A 20,442-nucleotide genomic window follows, 5' to 3' on the forward strand; every position below is an offset into this window, starting at 1 on the left:
TTTGAACCGGATTCCCACGTTCCTGTTTCTCAGGGTTGTTTTGATTATTTGACTGAAGAGGTGACAGCATGTCGAGCATATGCCGTATTTTACGACGATGTACAGTATGACATAATTATTAATGTACTCGACAAACTGATGTAATAGCTCCAGAGTATCTATATGGATCGCTTTGAAAAAAAAAAAAACGATACAATTACTATCTACTGTGTATAAATATAATGTTTTATTTAGACTAAATTACCCGGTGCTATCGGTGCTATTCGCCCCAGTCGTGTAAAAACATATTACCATCAGACACACATTTCATTAAACTATGTATTTTGGGGGAAACAGCATGGATGTGTTTATTGTGGGCTTGCCCCCAACAGCCAATGAGAGCTGAGTGGGCGTGTGCTACTGGTGAGCAAGGTTGTTTGACGCGCAGCGGCGGCTCCTCCTGTAGAACCAGTGAAATCGTCCAATGGGAAGCTCAGGAACCGAGTGGGGTGATCTGACGTCACATCTCTGGGTCTAGCGATTACATCATGTGTATCTATCTGAGAGTGGTGGCGGCAGCAGGAAATGACCTGCAGGGATGCAAGTGGGCAAAAATAATTTAACAACATGGGGAAAATTTTAATTTTAGGCCCCCAAAAAAGTTACAAGAAATACTAAAGTATTCCCTCACTATTGTTAGACATTGAATTAAGCTTAGTAAAGGGAGGCTTCTTCCAGTAAACAACACTTTTAACTGTTAATAGTGTAAACAGTTGCTGTTACGGGGGTTTGTTAAATAACCGGCTTAGTAAAAAAAAGCTATCTGACGGTCAGTGGCCATGGCAAACTTTATTTTCAGATCAGTATCAGCTTAAGTAGAACTATAAAGTGAGCACACTGTCACATGGACACAAAGGGGGGAGCCCCACAAAGGCACGGTGGGGAAATAGGTCATTGACCTAGAGTAACACTGCAAAAGAAAAAGTTGTTGTCAGAACTAAGGGGAGTAGAGTAATTTATGAAAGCCTGTCAGCAAGTCTGCTATTGTTGGTGATGGGGTGTGTTCGTACAATAGTGCATTTCTTATTCACTTGCCCACTTGAAAACGTGCCAGTGATGCTGCACAGGAGACTGAAGGAAGCAAACTTTTCTAAAAGCTGCATGTGACCAAGACTTGTTTACGTTTTCTGTGGGGTAAGCTATGGGAGCCGAATGGATAAAGTGTCCATGAATCAACGTGTGGGAGGGGGTGAGAGGCTCATGTGACAATGAACGGCCAGTGCAAGACTGAGGGTGGGTTGCATCAGCATGTGCACATAAAGAAGAAGCAGAAAATTGTCACACAATGCTTGATTGTAAAATAACCACAAACAGTTGTGAGGTAGAGGTCACACATTGCTAGTGTTTTATTGGGCAGTTACATACGTGCATTAGGTCAAACGAAAATCTGACCATTAGTAATGGCAGCAGACGGCACAACCAAACAGACATGGGACACCCACCATCAGAAAACAACCCTCTCCTCCATGTCCACAAAACATCCAGCTAAACGTTCTGCCTCATCAGTATTAAAAGACATTCAATAACCATTTTGAGATTTACCAGAATTTCGAGGAATACATGTTGCAATCGATCAGGACTGAAGCCTCATAAAAGCAAAGTAAAACAATACACTTACACATCCAGAGATATGTAACACACAAACAGAAAAAAATACTCAAGTTCCCTTTTGAAGGATCTCCTGTTACATTTTAGTAATCCTCTTTGATCAGCCCGCATGGTAAAAGTTTTTTCAAAGTGAACACAATGGTTGATTGTAAATTTAACGCTATTATCTCAGTTACCTGGCAACCATACTAAAACCTATATAACCATACAGCATTAAAAAAAAAAGTTAAAGCTCATTAATCATTAATTTTCCTCAACTAAAATACATTTAAATATTTAATCATAATGATTATGTAGACACAGATAATTTCTCAATGTCACCACTGCATTTATGTTAACAACTGTTACAAATCATGAATATTTCCCTCTAGTGGAAGGCCTATACTGACAACAGATAATTCAACAAGTTATTTTGATAATTGATTAAGCTTTTACAACTTGGGAGGAAATGGAATGCCTCGACTGACGAGGCTTTTGGTCTTAAATGGACTAAGAAAAAAAAAAAACAAAGAAATCTTTCAAGTGCAGAGCAACATTAAAATAAACCAGAGCCTCAGCAAAAGAGCTGGAATGAAAGACAGGACTGCTTTTTCCCTCAAAGTGTGATCTTAACTACACCAAAGACAATCTCCAGTCGGAGCTACTTTGCTGAAATCAGTCAATCACAGAAATGCTTGGCAGTCGCTCCGACGTTGGAGCGGATGAATCATGCCAGTATGAAAGTACATCTTTGACTGCACAAATCAAAGAATGTACAATTGTGTTTGTTTGCTGCATGCCTCAGCCTCAACCACAAAAAAGATCAATGATGACGGGTACAAACATGTTTTCTTCTTTTTTTTACATGAACTATAAAAATACAATCAGGGGATCAAATAATACATAAACGTCTCTGCAATCTGGATATTACTATGAGCCGATACATTTTTAACCAGATGCAGAAACTAAAATTCTTGTATTTTGAGGTATATAGATTACATAGTATAGAGTAAGTGAAGTTCTACCTATATGAATATATCCTTTACAACAGTGCATCATTGTAAGCTATGTGTTCTGTCTTTTAGTCGATTACTGTGCTAGCGCTAAGTCAAGCTGCTAATTTAATGCCATAATTTGTCTTGTATCTTTATGTCATTTTGAATAATCTTAAATGTTTTTGCAACCCTACGTTTAACAGTCCATCAATCCACTTCGATGTGAACAAGCGCTGCAATTACACAGTTAGAAAACTTATGTGCAAAATGATGTCAATCTAAAGACCATTTCCCATCCCCTAGAAAAATAGTATCCATCTTGTAAACACAAAGGACAAAATACAGATTTGTTTTTGCTTCAAAGTGCACAGACATTAATAGAGCAGGGGAAGGAAAATGTTCATCATCCCTTAACATTTATAATACCTGGTTATTGTTCGACAGGTAAAATTCAGTGCTAGTTGGTCATTAAAGCCTTAATATTCTTTGGAATGGCTGGGCGTTTAAGGGAATACTTTTATCAGCTAATTTGTTGAAGCCTTTCAAAGGACTGAAAAGACTTGTGGGAAATATTCCATGGGCACGTTCCTTCCCCATAGCCATTTAAAATACATAATAGAGAATCCTAACTAGTGCTTTTTAGAGTTTTTGTTGTTTATTTCCTTTGGTTAAAGGGATCGCTGGCATACACTCATCAATATTCGCTAAGATTTAGCTATTATATTCCTAGTTAGCAAAATTAGCCTGCTAACACAAGTCTTTTCTCCACACTGCTGCAGGAAAACATGTTGCCATTCCACACATATCTCAGTATTAGAAGCATGACTAGAGCTCTTACTGGATTTTTTTCTGTAAAAAAAAAAAAAGGGAAGAAAATGCATGTATCGGACCATAACCACAGCACTAGTACATAGTACAGAACAAAACAATAAATGCATAAATTAGCAATTAGTAGAATGTAGTTCAACAACACAATACAATCCTAATTGTATGCTTCCATACTGACTCAATGCATTGACCTGCAGTGAACTATTTCCATTAATCTCGCAGTAATATACCACATTTTTAAACCACATCAGACGATTGAAGTCGTCCTCCTTTGGTGGCACGTTACAAATGAGATGCAGGGCTGCGAGTAATACATCCCACACTAACAGATTAATACATCCATATATAGCAAAACGCAACACAGTTGTGCGCAGTAAACATGATGGACCTCTGCAGGTTAGAGCAACACTGTGGCAAGAGAATGACGAGGAGGTGGAGATCACTTGCTACACCAGTGCCTGTCAGCGATGAAATGAGACTGGAAGGACTGTTTGGGGGGGGAATCATTTAGGGCAAGGACCTTTAGATGCCCCAGAGAAGAGATTGAGGTCCTCTGAGAACAGTCTACAAGGCAAAGAGGGCGTCTTCTGTCCGTTCAGCCTTCTTGTGTGAGCCACCGGGAGCACGGGCGGGGTGAGCAGGGTTAGCTCCGGGGGGAGATGGCAAAGAGTCTGCTGCCTTGGCTCGCTCCTCCAGGAACTTATCAAATTCTGAAACAAACAAATAGATTTGTCAGAGACATGGAGAGTTGAACGTTTATCACTGTTATATTTTGAATATGTACAAGTGTGAAAATGTACAAGACTTCATATACACGTTTGAGCTCATGGAACAGAAATAAATTGTGATTAGCATATACCTTCACTGGTCACCCCTTCCTCTGCGGCATCTCCTTTCTATTAAGAAGGGGGAAAGATAATACACACATTATGAAATAATTGTTGATTGTTGAGTTGTCTTTGTTTCAAAAGACAAAAATAAACCTTAGTGAACAGGGTAAAAAGCCTCATACAAGTCAAGGTCCTGTTAAGTTCACACAAACTGAGACAAATCCGTACAAAGATGCTCATTACGGACCCGTCAATCATGCTTCCTTCCACACCTTTCGCAGGTGAAGACAACCTTGAGCTCACACAACCTCCACATGCATATGTTATAGAAGCTCATATCAACTGTTTTAAGTTGACTATCATTAGCACTATGTTAGCGTTTGTAAGTCAAACCTCACAGGAAAGTGTTATATGTCAGTCATTGGTGGAAATGCATTAGATTACAGTGAATGAAAGGATGTGACAGGAAACTTAAGTGAAATATATCCAGTTATATATGGGATGGTTGGATGAAATGTGCTATCAAAGAAAAAAGAAAAAATGAGGGAAGAAGAGAGAAAGAAAGAAGAGAAAAAGATATAAATCAAGGTAAAGTCTCACCACGTCAGCACAGAGCCACTCCTCTATGTCATCCATGACAGAGGACTGCGATACGGGGATCTATGGAGCAAAGCCATGGACAAACCAAGAGGTAGCACCAAAGCCACGCAACAGAAAGGCACCCAACCCGGACAACAAAAACAAAAATTGTAAAACACACACACACACACACGGAAAAAAAAACAAGAATTGGAATCACCAAAGGCTCGGAAAGGAGGATGATCAAAATAAATCAAAATGAAAAAACAAAAGATTTGCTCAAAAGACACACTCAACCCCTCTCAAGTCTGTGCTCTTATTGTTTTGTCATATGCGACAATCTTCTACTCAGCTGTCTTCTACGAGAACGGGAGTTCCCAGGTTGTGTATTGTTCTCATTAGTTCTGTAGTGCTGACACGGCTTAACAGCTGCCGACTAATGTCACACAGCAGCGTTAATTATTCCACATCATTAGTTAATTAGCAAATCGCTTGAACGTGATTAAGAGATTGATTGGATGGGAGACGCTGAAAGCACAGGGACCGTTGAGAGGCAGGGCAATCCCACGGCATACACATACGTGGAGCACACGCACACTATCATACACACACACACACGCTGCACACATAAATGCTGCATGGCGTTCAGTGACTGTAAGGATGGAAGACATGTCAGGGTGGATGGTGTGCGTTTGTGTTCATGATCACAGTGAATCAGGACTGCTGGGGAAAGTGTCTTGCATTATACGTCAGAAAAGGCATTGAGTTCACACACAACACTTCAAAGTCTTGTCCTCCGCATCCCTTCCCTGCCTATGCAATGTAGTCAAAGTCCACATTTGATGTCGACGTGATATCAAAGTCTAATAGAGGGCCTTTTATATGCTACAAAAAAAACCCAGGCGGGGTTTCTGTGTGAGATCACACCTAAGGCAGTGAAGGAGCATTTCAAAATAAAGTCCAAGGCAGTGAAAGTCATTCACAGAAGAAAAAAAAAACACATGCAGCTGTGCAAACGGGAGAAAATGCTGCTGGAAAATGCAGTTTAAGAAGTCTGTTCCCATCATGACTCATGATATAGCGTAATAACACATATTCAAATATTCCGTCATAACATCAACACACTTCCAAATATTACAACTACTGATTCATCTGTTAGTTGGCTGATCTATATGGGGTTAGTGTGAGATGTGAGGTTGTCGTTAATTACATCTAGTGTATTATCTAAGATCCAAAGACAGTTAGAGGACAGTTAGACAAATACTCTCCACTACACAGCAAACCAGCACCCATTTCCTTATTCCTTATTAACAATGATGAATAGGTCTCATCATCGTTGATTTAACCTTGCTGTGTAGCAGAAGTATCTTTACCTCTCTGCTGTTTTAGTGAGTGACTGTTAAGAGATGAATCGAGCTGATAGAAATAGTCCGTCCTTAAAGAAAGCATCAGTAATGCTTGTCCATGTCAATTGAGTACAATAGAGGTGGGCAATATGGGTAAATCTCTATAAAAGTAATTTTACATACTGCTTTTTGGAAATGAAATTGATAAACTGGTTGCATCAATAAAATACCTAGAAGAATCTGTTTTTTGGTTAATCCAGTGAATTAAATACTTAATAAATGAAGATACTTGACCATGCAAAAATCCTGTAAATTTTGTATTGCACTGAAAGAGTCCTGTTTATTGATTTAAGATATTAAAAGAGAAGGCTACATCAGCAAAAACAGTAAAATAAAATCAGTACCAGGTGACAAATCTTTAAAGTCTTAAGATGCCATCATATTGCCCAAAACTACAGTACAACATCTGCACATAACATGGCGGTAGATGTTCTTACAGGGGAAAACTGGGCTCTGTTTGTACTGGGCTTGTTCAAGCATTCCAGAACAGACCGGTGAGATGAGGCTGAAAAATGAAGCAGCTCATGAGGTTTATGGATGATGCAGGAGGTTGAGAGCAGGGGTGATGGCGGACATGAGGGAGGGGGGTAGGAGGACACACTGAGGATGGAGTCCTCACCATTCCTTGGGTAATAAGCCAGCTGTCTATGGGCAGCTCCTGATCTGCTGGGTTATCATCCCCTTTTACCCTCAGCTGAATCAACAACAGAACAACACCTTACACAAGAGAAGAAAGGTAGCAGGCCCCACCACAGCATAGCACACAGTGCAGAGAGAGAGACAGAGGAGAAGTCAAATATGCAAGAGACGATTGCCATTTAAAAAGGGGGAGAAAAGAGGGGAGAACGGAAAAAAGGAAAATGGTGAAAGGTTCATTCCTTAAAGATGAGAATGAAGAAAATAAATAAGGAGAAAAAAAAGACTCAAGTAAAAGTACTTTACGAGGCATAGGGCACTAAGCAAACAAAAAAAGGGATGGTATGTACAATCACCGCTGTGTATGTTGTTGTGTGTGTGTCTGCATGTGTGTATGGCAGTTCAGGTTTCAGAATAATCTGTGTACACAGTGATAACAGTGCAAATATTGCAATGTGTGCTCAGACAAGGAGAATAATTATGAAAATCTTGAAACTAGCATGCAAGTTTTGTGTTTGACTTTGTGTACTAAATAAACAGAAACTGAATTAAGAAAGTACAGACATCTGTTTGAAGACTGAGTAATCTGAATCCATGTTTCAAGTAACTGCTTGAACTAATAATAATTCATTTACCCAGAACAAAAGCAAAAAAAAAAAATTGTTTGTGCACTTATTTATAGATACACTTAACACTTGCACAGTCATCGCTTTGCAATTTGTTTATTTTAGCTATTAAGAAATAGCAACAGTCAATGCACAAACCTACGTCTTTTTGTTTGATCAAAGTTCGAGTATCACTGCACACAGGACAAATGCCACTGTAGCACGTACAGTATTACAGACCATCGCATGCAGGAAGTGACCGAGGGCTGAGGACAAACTGGTATAGGAAGGCTCATGTAAGCCATGTAAGTAACACAGCATCCCCACAGTCCATAAATGGGTGAAAGCTGCATTAAACTACATGCATACATCAGTGTACTCACCCCTCCTGTGTTCTGTTGCCTCACATCCAAAGCCGAGGCCAGGCCGCCCAGAGCCTGGGGGTCCTCATACTTTACACTGCGAGCAAAAACATAAACAACACAGTCAAGACTGAAGCACTGAAGCAGCAGAATGAAAAATTAAAAACACCAACAAACACACTATGAAAGATCCAGTGAAACACACAGCGTTTCTCACCCATTTTGATTATATTATATTTCATTTTCATGAATGTCTGGTAAAAGGTCAACATTAAGTGAGATTCTCTGGCCATATTGCCTTTTAGGATCACAAAAAGAAAGAAGACTGAAAGAGGAGAATCAAATGCAAGGAAGGTCTGGATTTAAACCAGGGATGTTGCTGTTATTTGGTTCAGACCCTTGAGGCAAGAGACACCCCAACACACCCATCCTTTAGCAGTTTGCACAAACCTTAATCAAGAATAGGAACAAATTCATACTACTGGAGAAGGGCGCAAAAGTACCACTTTCTCCACAAAAGGTAGCCTAAATAGACAATAATGCAGTGCAGTAAGTTAGAGAAAAGCTCCCTCTTCACATTTTTCCTCAACTGGGAAACCTGCCTTACTGCAACATACAGCTGGAGGCAACAACTTCTTGGTGGAGAAAACTCCAGATTAACATCCATACCCTGCAGGTATTCAAAAGCCATTCTAGGCTTTGCAGGAAATAAGAAACATAAGAAGATGAAGTAAGGGCAGGTTAAGGGACACTGGGCACATCAAAAAGTAAAGCATAAAACTTTATCTTGTATGCGGTGAACATCACGGAACAAACTGTGTGAAAGTGCCCATGGGTGGATTTTATTTTAAATATTAAAGGTGGTTATGAATAGCTATTTAATTAAAATAAATTACACCCTGAATAATAACATGAGCAGATCTGGGCTGCCCCAGAAGCAAAATCATTCTAGACCTACTTTTTGCGCTGTTCAGCCAGAGAGCTGCTCCTGGTCTGGGCAAACATGTCAAAGTCATCCGGGTTGCGACCTGATAGAGAGGACAGGGTACCGCTCACGCTGTCTGAAGCTACATCTGGAGAGGGAGACAGCGAGAGAGGGGATCAGAAAAGTCACTGGATAAAAAATGAAATGAAGATCTGGCATGCAGAGACTTTCTAGAGCCCAACAGGGGAGGCAAAAGTGTCTAGTAATGAGTTATGTTGCTGGGATTTTTTTCCCATTAGTAGACAGATTATGATCGTTTTTTACACTCTGCTGCTCCTCCAATGCCAGGTCTGCAGAGACTAGTAAGGAGGGATGTGACAGCTCTGGTGAGAGTGAGTGTCTGTATCTGATAGTTGGAACTTAGAAGTCTTTCTCTACTTCTCCACGCTAGGAAAAAGAATCGATACCGTTTTGTTCTTACCAAGACCAGCTAGTGCAGTGGACAGAGAGGGTGTAGGGGGGTTATGGGCTGGGGAGGCAGTAGCCAAGGCGGTGGAGTGGGGAGGAGGGCTGGAGGTGATCCTGGGAGTGACCACGGCAGGGGAGCCTGGGCCCAGGTCTATCAGGTTGTCCTCTGTGGCCTCATTTAACATCTAAAAGAAAATGAAAGTAAATGTGTCAATATTGTCAAGGTAAATATTCAGTGCTTTTGAGGTGCTGAAGTTGACGAACATTAACAGAGTTCAGCCAGCAAATAGAAATGAAGAAAGCTTAAAATCTTGTTGAGAAAATTAAGATTACAGAGTGTTTGCCCTTTGTATACAGAGAGAATACTTTATAGCTACACAAAAGTCTACAGGATTGACTATTTACACAATTTGAAACAACACTGTGGGTGAGTAGTTGACTGGAGGCTGTGCACAGGGACAATAACGAGGGTTGAATAAACACACTTCAGATGTGTGAGACAGAAGGAAAGAAGGAGGGGAGGGAAGGACACATAGTATCTAGTTTCACACGGTGATACTGATGTTGACACGTCATATGGGTCTAAGAATTAGCACCATATAGCAGACGTGTAAACAGTTTATCACTCTGTTCATCCCAGCACACTGGCTAAGATCGAACGTGGTGCTAGCATTATACTTGCCTCCATCAGCTAGCCACAACACAAACAGACAGAACACACAGAAAGATCAACAGAAAGCAAAAACAAACAGCTATGTGGGATGTAGTGAGAGATGTCCCGATCCTCTGGCGAATCACAGATATTGGCACATGTACTCTCTAAATAGCAGATTGGAACTTGTTCTGCTTTGCTCTTCCAATTTTTTAGAAAGCTAAAACTGCATCCCACTTACTTTACATATTAATGCTGCAGAGATTGTGTGTGCTTGGATAAATAGTAATTATCGAGAAACATCTCTCATAGCATCCTTAATGTTAAACAAATTGCCATGGGCGACGCAAATGTATATGTATTGAAATGGAAAAAAGATAAAATAAATTCTGAAAACATGCTAAAAGCAAACAGAAAGCAAGCAATCCTAAGAGAGAATTTTGTGTGTTTGATGAGGTTCTTGTTGATGGTACTCACCCCGTTGTTCTGTGCGGCTCTACCCAACCTGTACCTCTCGTACCTGCGAGTGGCACAAAAACCTTTTTAATGTTTTGCCACAAGCTTTGTGAGGTTCAAATGCTTACACGGCTTTCATCTTCAGAAACCTCATGAAAGAGACATTTTACCAATGTGAAGCCACAGAATGGTTAAAAGGGAAGGAGCATGAGCACAGGTCTTCATACAAGCTCTGTAACTTTATTGTGATTGAACTCACATTGTGTTCAACCTGTGTTAAGCGTGTTCTCTTAAAAAATTTACTTGATAAGATATAACAACATCTGGAGCCTCATCTTTAAAATCATGGATTGAAACACAGTTTGGCAAACAAACACATTTCTAACAAGCACTAATTATTTATCCATTAAACATTTTGGACAAAAAAACATTACCAAACCTTCGGATGAGGTACAAAAAAAAAAAACAATCACAACACCGCATCAAAAACAAGCATGTAATGTCTCCATAAAGTCTGAGTGACGGTTTGATTGGTCTTACCTCTCATATCGCAGGAAAATGTTGTTGAGGTCGTCATTGACGTGCAGCAGCTCCTCAGTCACTTCCTCATTAGAGACGCGGGAAATCAGCTCAACTACTCTCTGCTGCATAGCCCTGCATGTTCTGTTCAGCTCCTGGATAGATTGGCACATCAACAGATTGATCAATAGATTAATTGATAAATCACAGAAACAGAAAACAAAAGGACACGCACAAATAGGCAAAGGTATGACTACTAATGCCTCTAATTGTTTCTTTTTTATATCATACTATACAGCTGGATCGCCAAAATCTGTGAAAATTAACTGTACAATAAATATACTGTATGTATATTTTACGCATTCGCTTTCAACGTTGAGCGAGTTTGTTATGTTTTAATTGCTCAGCTGTGAATTATTTTTCTAAAGCAGTTGGAAAAAGAAAAATCAGAAAAGGTACCACGTAACTGTTACAACTGGCACGGGCACCTTAGCACGGGGCCAGATCCTTGCAGCTGACACAAATACCTGAGTGGATTTGGCCTGAGGAGATTAAACTCTACATGAGTTTCTATGCCACTGGTTAATTGCCAATTCCAGGAATTTTTGCCACAGCCAACTGGCTCTTGATAGGTGGTGGGAGAGTTGAGAATTTCCTCTGAAAACTAAAGACACTACTCCCCCTGGTGGCTGCACCTAACACTGACGTGCCATGTTGTAAAGCTTTTCTGTAAGAGTGTGGGAATTCATATAGCAACATATTTTCCATGAGCCTGTATTCACAGTATTTCATTTTAGAGTAAGGATACAAGTATGAAATCAGATATGCTTGTTCCAAATTGTCCTCTGATTTATTTGAATTTTACTGTGATGTTTTAAATAACCACATTAACCTAAAATCTGCATTAAACATTAAAATGCATAAAGGTCTGCTATGATGAATATTTTAAAATGATGTCAGGCATAACATAAGCAATGATGTGTGAAGTTGCATGTATTAAGATAGACCTCCTAATGTATTCATGTGCCTCTAACCTGAAGCAGTTCTAGGTCAGAAGCATCTTCCTGGCCAGGGACCATCTCGGTTAGCATCTCTGACATGACTTTGGTGTTTCCTCTCACTACGTCCAGCTCACTGCGCAGCCGGGCGATCTGAAAGCACAAAGGGTCAAAGGTCATTTAAAAACATTCAGGGCTGCAGATGTTTTTGAAGGCAATAGCACCTAAAATCTTGTAACCTGCTTTAATTTATGTACAGCTTAATTGCTAACTCTCCATACATCTGCTCTTTTGCCAGACTGGTGAAATGGGCTATATAAATGAATGACTTCACTTTAAGAGCAACAAATGCAGCAAAACATAATTGCCATTGGCAAAAGGTTGCTGTCGGTGTCCCTCACCTGTTCGGGGGTTGCTGTGATCGGACTGGGCACCTGGGGAACCTGGGGCACCTGTGTGGCAGGTGCAGGGCTCGGGGAAGGTTTAGGAGTCCCAGCAGCAGGTGAGGCAGGGGCTAGGTACTTGATCATGGCTGGGTCCACCTCTGGTGTTCCCTGGAAGACAAAAATACCCCTACGGTTATTGCTATGTGAATATACATGCGTGTTTGTAGCATATGTGTATTTTCTTTCTTCTCACCCTCTGCGGCGTGTGGATGGGAGAAAGTGCATCCAGGTCTGCCATTGGGAACTCAATGCCTTTCCTCTTCAGTTCCTCATAAATGTGAACCACACCAGTTAGATCGGGGCTACTCCTGAAGGCATCAGCCCAAGCCTGCCACAACACACACACACACACACACACACACACACACACACACACACACACACACATAGACTCAGTGACGTACCATAAAGTCATCTTACAACACAATATCAGTTCAAAGAGGACGTTTTTCATCCTGCCCGTGTGCAAAAAAATAAAAACTAATGGTCAAATACTTTATTAATACACTCTCTGATGGTGTAAATAGACCGAGCAAAGGACAGAAAGACAGAGTCTTAAACAGGAGTCTCCGTGGGGTCTCCTTCAACAAATCCCTATAAATAATTAGAGGACGGTGGAAAGAGAGATGGAGAACACCACCTGTTGACCGAGGTAGGTGACCTCGGGTAACTGGATAGCACCAGAGGCAACACCTGGGAAGTGGAACATACGGCTTACACCTGGCCACCCGTAGACCACCAGTGACCTGCTCAATGCTATTTACAAGGCTGATTGTTACCATCCCACTGTACTAGCATTTAACAATACAATTTCATGATGCCATGTTACACACAATATTACAAAGGAGGTGTGGCCTGGTTAGTAGAAACAGAAAAACAATTAACACAGAAGAAAGAAGCGATACCTGTATGAGCGACAGCACTTTGTCTTGTACAATAGTTGGAGGGTTGGTTTTAGGGGAGATGATTTTGACCAACACACCGTCTATGAAATCTCTGTTGGCCACTTGCACATGAAACCTGTGGCCGCAGTTCTTCACACATGTCTCCAATACCTGCAGAGAGAGAGAGAGAGAGAGAGAGAAGAGAGAGAGAGAGAGAGAGAGAGACAGAAATCAGAAGCTGGTAAATAAAACAACTGTTTGTGAGTGAGAGGCAGCTGAGAAACGGAAGACTTTCATCACACAGAGAGGCATTTTAACTAGCAGAGCTATCAAAGGTGTGGGTGCGTATGAACACAACTCAAAAGGCGAGTCTAAAAACAGCCCTGACGGTGGCTGAGAGAAGAGACACAGTGGAATAAAATGACCATGAAAGAACACAAGATCTGGAGAGGTCAAGGTTTGTGTAGGGCATAACAGCTTGGACACGGCTGTTCAAAGACATATTTGTTGCACAACTGAAATACTATTTAAAGCCAGTTTTACAATTAAAAAAGTAAGAGCTTCTCACCGTTAGCGCCAGCATCACTTCTCTGTAGTTCTTGTTGCCCCCAAGTCTCTTCTTCAGTGCCCGCATAGCGTCTTTTGGCCTACAGGGAAACGGAAAAGAGAAGATACAGCTGGATAAAGCACCTCAGCTGAGAGTAGGCATAACATCCCAGACTTTGTTGGAATGAATTTTTCTGTGCCACAATAACAGATGCCAGTCAGTCTGTCAGTGTAACTGTTTGACTAAGACAGAGAAGAACCATCACACCATCTGTTTCTCTCTGTTCTTTCTGCGTGACTATCCGTTTCTCCCAAGGAAAGCTGCCCATGCATGAAGAGTTCAGGTTGGCTTTCTGCCCCACACTGCCCATCTCTCCGCTGCAGATGAGGCGTAATAAACCTTTATGAACTCCTTCATGAGACACGGTACATTTATTGAGTAAGGGAGCTAGAACAGATAGAAATGGGTGGAGATACAGCATAAAGTATCATGTATAGCTGCCTTGGACAGCACTCTGTATGTTTGTGTGTGTGATTCAGTGTTACAGTCGCCTTTTTGGATGGTGCATCTATTTTGTTACATCCCGTTTCGGTACTTTTGAAAGCACACAGTAGGATTGTGTTACAACAACATATGTTCATAAAAAAAGTCATTTTTAGTTGCAGAATTTCCTGAACCTCGAGTTTAAGTCTGGAGCTAACCAGATATTGTCTCACTTGCTGAACATCTTGAAGACAAGAAGTTCTGTGTTCGGTGAAGCTGAACTCCCTCTCAGTGTGTAGTTGTGTGTTTGAGTCTTTGGGTGTGACAGAGGGCCCCATGTCGCATGCCAAGACAATGAGTGTGTGTAGGCATGAAGAATGTGAAAAAGCAGGGGAAAAGGGAAAGTGCTGACGGAAAAATGGAAAAGACAGATTTCAATACTCTTCCTGGCTGGGATCTCTTGACAATTACATTTATTCAGGCTACAAAACTGTGTTTAATATGTCTTACTTGCTGTGGGGGAAAACTTTTTCTCTAGGATACATAACCACAACTGAATTCAATACTGTTGAATGTTTTGTAGTACATTCAAATTTTAGATCACCGTCATATGCTGCAATGCAAAACCTGCTCTACAGTTGTTGATGGAAATGAACAACATTTATGAATGCTGGAGGAAGCAGATTTGTGTAAAATAACTTTGAACACTAATGTACAGATATACGGGGGCAATGAAAAATGCAAATCAGGTCATTTTTGTTTGGTTTCATAAGAATTTCATTCATTACCACATTCATTCATTCAGTCAGTGACACCTAGAGAAAACAAAAGGCTTTCTGTAGTGTTGGTGAAGCACAGTAGTCAGTGTATTATTCGCTGGAGTCACTCAGTCAGCCAGTGCGTGACAAAACAATGAAAGTTATGGGACCAATTCAGGAACTAGACGTCAAATGGCCTCACTAAATGTGGAGAAAAGCAAATGATTGTAACCCAGCAATGATTAACTCCTAGAAGGTGCTGCTTCTCACCCCTCGTCCGTCTCGTTTATGATATCGCAGATCTCCATGTTGAGGGTCCAGTCCTCATTCTGCAGGCCTCCATCTGTGGCCCTCTCTGGAGGAAAACACAAAAAAGAATGTTAATCTTATTTCCTATTATCTGTTGCCCTGACTTCATCACTTAATTAAACCCTCCACTGTAGTCTACACAAGAATAACAAGAGAGCGTCCGTTTTTAATTTACAGTAATGTGTGCTGTGAGACAGGAAGCTCGGGACTTTTTACACACATTGTTCACAACCCAACATAATATCAGTTAAAATGCAGATAATACAGCCGTGTAGTGAAACGTATTAGTGACTCACAAGTCTTAGTTACTCGACAACTTAAACCTGAGGGTGGCTGGCTCTAAATTAAAATGTAGTTGTGATACCCGATCCACTGTTTACACCCTGCCAGCTGACTCATCACTCACCAGTAATCGTCTGGCTTGATTGTTGCTTTCGCTTAAGTCGATGCACACTAATTAAAGCAAGCTGTGGTTTACATAACTTTGAAAGTAAAACTGTTGTGTACGCAAGTCAGCATGTGGGGACAGACTTCAGTGCTGTCTCTCTCTAATGTCCCCTTTTAAAAATCAACCAAACATCTTGTGAGAAATATATGGAAAATATATCATGAGCCATAACCCTATTCACTCAGTTGAATAGACTGTGTGCCTCTACACTTTAAAGCCCCTGAAAACTTGGCTTTCGATCTCAATGTATTTCGCTATAACATTATGAATACATTTATAACTAAAATGAGAAAGAAAAAACTTCCCCATGTAATATTTATAGAGTTTAATGCTCAAAAACAAACCCACCACCTGGCATCAGTATCTGATTCAAATGTTACTGAATCCTGATTGGTGCACCCAAGTACCTGACATCACCTTGTTCTAACGGAGGCCCGCCCACTTAAAACCAGTGAGAAATGGCAAGAGAAAAACAAAAATACAGAAATCTAATCTGTGATGTAAGACAACCAAAACTGTTCCAACTTTGACAGAAAATACTGATCCATGCAGGATCCCACCACTCATAATGCTGAGAGAACATGCGCCTTTCATGTATATTTTAAAAGAGAAATTTGACAAAACGATACACTGAATAATGACTAAAACAGTTATAACAAGATGTCGTACAAAAATAATCTACTCTGTTATTGCAATTATACATTCAGGTGAGCATGGTTGGTTGCTTTATAGTTCTCTAATTGAGGTGTGGACAGTCTGTCCAAGAAAGATCTATTTATAACCTTGTACAGACTACTACAATTCTTCATTCCACATAGTTTTCAAATTATTGTTATCTCCAAGTCTCGCAACAAGAAACCCTCATGTGCTTTAAAATATGGTCCACCACCTGTTGCTCCGATGCTTCCAACTCAAGCAAATGAACTAAAAGAACCAAACAGTCAGCTGGAAAGTGGGAAGCTAACGTCTCAGAGGAAAGTGAGGCTGGTTGTGGGTCTGATGCGGCCGTGTACTCAGCCACAGAGACCTGCTTTCCCCTTCACACTCCACCCTACCATTTAATAGCATTTTGGCTACCGCCAGGAAATAATGTGATCCAGACTGTGAGAAGCAACAGTGATGAACTGGCGTTGCAGTCAGTCATCACTGCGTTCCTCGCTCTGTCTCCTCCCTCCTCCCCACATCCCCCGGATCCATCCATCATGTCTGTGAATGCTGATATCTTTCAGGATCGCAGTCATGTGGGGACAGATTCGCAGTGAAACACACACACAAAAAAAAGGGTTTTCGACTACTACCGAAGTGAGCTGTGACCGAGTGCCTGTGACTGACACTCAATAGATTCTCATTAGACGATTCTTGAGCTTGGACAGGAGGAGCTTCCCTCCCCGAAGCCCAGAGGCCCTGAGCAGGCTGTCATGCCCAGGCCGAGAGCCTCTCGCTGGGCCTTGTTGCCTCAACATTGGACAAGCCTGACAGCCATGACTTATTCATGCTCTACCTCCCCCTCTCTGATCAAATTGTCACAGACTGGGCAAGCACAGAGAGACAGGCGTCGTTTTCTTTTTATTTTGAGTCCCACCTACAAACACACTTATCTACAAAAACAGAGAGAGACATAAAGTGAATTTCAGCATGACCAGCATCTAAAATCACTGTGCTGTGCCTCCTTGTGTGAGGCTGTACTGAATATAAAGCATAAGTTTGGAAGAATTAACCAGCTACCGCCACTGAGATATCCCACTTAATCTCCTCAAGTGGATTGTCAGGTCACGGCCGGCCAAAAACACGAGTGGCAGAAGAGAAAAGACAAAAATAATAATGTGAAACGAGCTAAAACGACACTGAACAATCAGAGCCTTGCTAATGAAGTAAAATGCCCACTGAGTGCATTCATTCATGGTGTTGTGTCAATTCCCCCCATCCTGGGAATTGACACCACACCAGTGAAGCCTGTTGATCACATGGCCCTAACGGTGGCAGGCTGTGCCACGCACTGCCAACAAAGCCACGAATCTCTGGCCCCATCTCTCCACGTTTTGTCCTTCTTTCTTTCTCTGCCCATTTTCCACTTGGCCTTATCTTTGTATGTTTATTGTATTTGCTCACTTTTTCCTCTTACATAGCTCAGCAATAGCAGAAGTTTGACATCGTAAATAAAAATGTTAGTGACATATAAAAATATGACATGGCAAACCGACCTATCGACTCACCTAAAAAGCTCTACAGATTCCCATACTCAAAGTGCATCAGTAAAAATAGGTGGTGATTCCTTTAATGTATTTCCTCCATTCAGGCATTATAATTTACTTTGTTTCAATCAAGTCAAAATCTGTAGAAGTTGGTTGGTTTAGCTGTTAGTCTCTTGCCAATATATTTTCTTTAAGGAAAAAGGAGGTACAGCAGTAGAGAAATATGAACAATTGCCTTGACCATGAAGCTGCAGCATAAGGAAGAGAGAAAAAAAAGAGAACCATTGCTTGAACTTCCTCTCTTGTAAAATGAAAAGATGCACACACCTGCACACACCATTCACCACCTCTAACCCCTCAACCACCTTCTCAGTCACTTTAGGAAATGAAAAATCTCTATATAGTTCTTCACGTTGCATCCCTCATCAGATGTTATCTGTCTCCTCTGTCACTCTCTCTCTCGTTGTTTCAGGTAAGCGGATCCTTTTCCCTGCTGCTGTGGTGTACAGTACCACTGTGACAGCCAAACAAGACAGCTGGCAGCACCACTCTGCACAGAGCAGCGACTCAACCGCAGAGATCAGGCCGGAGATGCAGCCATCTCTATTAAAAGGGGGAAATCCAAGATGTGCTGCATCCAGCCCACTGCATGCATGACCTAGAAAGACTTCTGTTGAGTAAAATGCTTGAGTCGATGCTCACAGTTGGTAGCTGAGGGCCGTATTGGATGACATGGCACACAGCAGCTGACCAGTGGGTGGTGGGCCACATTCACCCAGGCCAGAGGACAATTCAAAGGCCCTTTAATTCATATAAATGTCCTTCCTCCAAACTGTCTCAATTCGGTGCATTAAGGTGCTTGATTACACTACTGCATGGTTATCTACTTTCTATCTCTAGAAAGAGAAACTCAGTTTGGTTAAAAACATGAGAAAGTCTGAGATCGACACACAAAGCCCTTATTTATAAAAGAGCAGCTAGCTCTACATTTACTCACAGAAAAAAAAAACATATCAACAAATCCTTCTGTGACAGCTGCTGCACTTACCTAAAGGTAAACACAAATAAACAGTGTGAGAAATGAACGTTTGGTCCACATCTGCTGGCAGGGGCTTAACTAAATATTATAAAACTGGAAATGCTGCTGAAAATCTGTAGGATTGTTTACAAAACTTTGTAAACACTGGCATTAAAAATCAATGCAAAACTGTTTACAAATAAAAGAGGGTAGAGGCTATTACAGGCAAGGAAACCCGAACCAAAGATGGTGGTGTCTCTATAAAAAGAACAAAAATCATGTTGTTATAACAGAGGTGGGAGATATTCAGGCAATCCAGAATGGGTTAAGTCCTCATTTTGTAGATTTCATTTTAAACTGATAAGGGAACAAAGAAAAGGACTACTAAAAAAAAAAAAAAAAAGCTGATGATAAAGGCAAAGTGATGGTGACAGAGGTTTGTCTCTGAGCAGTTCTGCAGGCAGTACGCAAAGATAGATGCAACCACACCAAAAGGATGTGGTACGGCCACGTCTATCTCCTCCTCTGCAGGACGAACAAACACCACAACAAAGAACTTTGAGATTTAAAATGAAAACCAACTAGGCTGACCGAGCAGTGTGGTCAACTATATTGTTCAGGAACTAAGGAAACGGTGAACTTTTAACTTAACTAAAGCTCTGCAAGCCACTTTAAGCCATGTAACCACTGCCCCAGCCATTCCCTCTCATCTAATCTCCCCTGCATTGTTTCACACAAAACACAGAGTGACTTGGAGTAAAGGTTAATCAACTTGTGATTACAGCGGACTTAAATTAGGAAGGTTAGCAGGCTAACACTAGCTAAAAGCTCATTCCAAGTAGATGACGTTTGCTGCGATGATGCTCGCTAGCTGGCTATTTCCACTGGCGCAACGTCAGGAGCCGTAAATCCTGGTAGAAACCACCAAATGACTGTACGCGCTCAAATTGTGTGTGGTGGACGAAGTATCGCTATCTCTAGTGAATAATGTCAAGGCTTACGTACCTATACACTGGCCCACGGGAGTGCTGTACGGATTGCCAAGTAAGAACTCCATTTTGACAACAAACAATCCGCTCGGGAATGACAGAGGCTGAGGCCCGGAGGCGGTACTACCAAGTCCCGCCCACACGGCGATGCTATTGGTCGATGAAAACAGGACGTTCAACGCGTATGGTTGGAATCCATGTCGGTCATACGTAGCAACCGAAGCTATGTTCAACAAATATTTTTTGCACACATAAACGTGTATTTTACTTGAAAGCGCGCTGAAATTATATATAAATGCATTAAAATACAGAAATAACGATTAAAAAAGCAGTAAGCCTCTGAAATATAGAATGTACAAATAGTAGGTTGAATGGATATATATATAACTTATATATACATTCATTGCGCTTATGAAAAAGGTTTAACCGGAAGAAAACAACTGTGCGCAAAATCTTAGCGTCATCATGGCTAATCATTATTTT

At 41.1% G+C, this 20,442-nt stretch overlaps 1 protein-coding gene across 4 annotated transcripts; it reads right to left on the reverse strand.

The window, feature by feature from the left end:
• Positions 1 to 1,361: 1,361 nt before the first annotated feature.
• On the reverse strand, positions 1,362 to 20,093 carry LOC127356161 (TOM1-like protein 2). Of its 4 annotated transcripts, XM_051387707.1 has the most exons (16): positions 19,976 to 20,093; positions 15,274 to 15,358; positions 13,784 to 13,862; positions 13,237 to 13,386; positions 12,525 to 12,659; positions 12,287 to 12,439; positions 11,922 to 12,038; positions 10,909 to 11,042; positions 10,390 to 10,432; positions 9,274 to 9,445; positions 8,826 to 8,940; positions 7,889 to 7,964; positions 6,884 to 6,958; positions 4,880 to 4,939; positions 4,309 to 4,345; positions 1,362 to 4,159 (listed from the first exon to the last, which is right to left on the reverse strand). In XM_051387707.1, exons 1-16 carry the CDS (start codon positions 20,025 to 20,027, stop codon positions 4,014 to 4,016), a joined length of 1,629 nt encoding a protein of 542 aa, XP_051243667.1. In that variant the 5' UTR covers positions 20,028 to 20,093; the 3' UTR covers positions 1,362 to 4,013. The 4 variants fall into 4 exon arrangements, with proteins under 4 accessions (XP_051243667.1, XP_051243668.1, XP_051243669.1 ...); XM_051387708.1 differs by lacking the exon at positions 6,884 to 6,958; XM_051387709.1 differs by lacking the exons at positions 4,880 to 4,939; positions 6,884 to 6,958.
• Positions 20,094 to 20,442: the final 349 nt, after the last annotated feature.

This window comes from Dicentrarchus labrax, unplaced genomic scaffold (genome assembly GCF_905237075.1).
Source record: "Dicentrarchus labrax unplaced genomic scaffold, dlabrax2021, whole genome shotgun sequence".
Classification (NCBI taxonomy): domain Eukaryota; kingdom Metazoa; phylum Chordata; class Actinopteri; family Moronidae; genus Dicentrarchus; species Dicentrarchus labrax.

Bases quoted from the DNA above. Each gene is read 5' to 3' on its own strand.
- LOC127356161 (XM_051387707.1), bottom strand. From the start codon at position 20,027: ATGGAGTTCTTACTTGGCAATCCGTACAGCACTCCCGTGGGCCAGTGT. The intron at 11,043-11,921 runs GTTAGAGGCACA...CAATCTATCCAG, and splicing joins CTGACCTAGAACTGCTTCAG to GAGCTGAACAGAACATGCAG. The intron at 6,959-7,888 runs GTGAGTACACTG...TTGTTGATTCAG, and splicing joins GGCAACAGAACACAGGAGGG to CTGAGGGTAAAAGGGGATGA.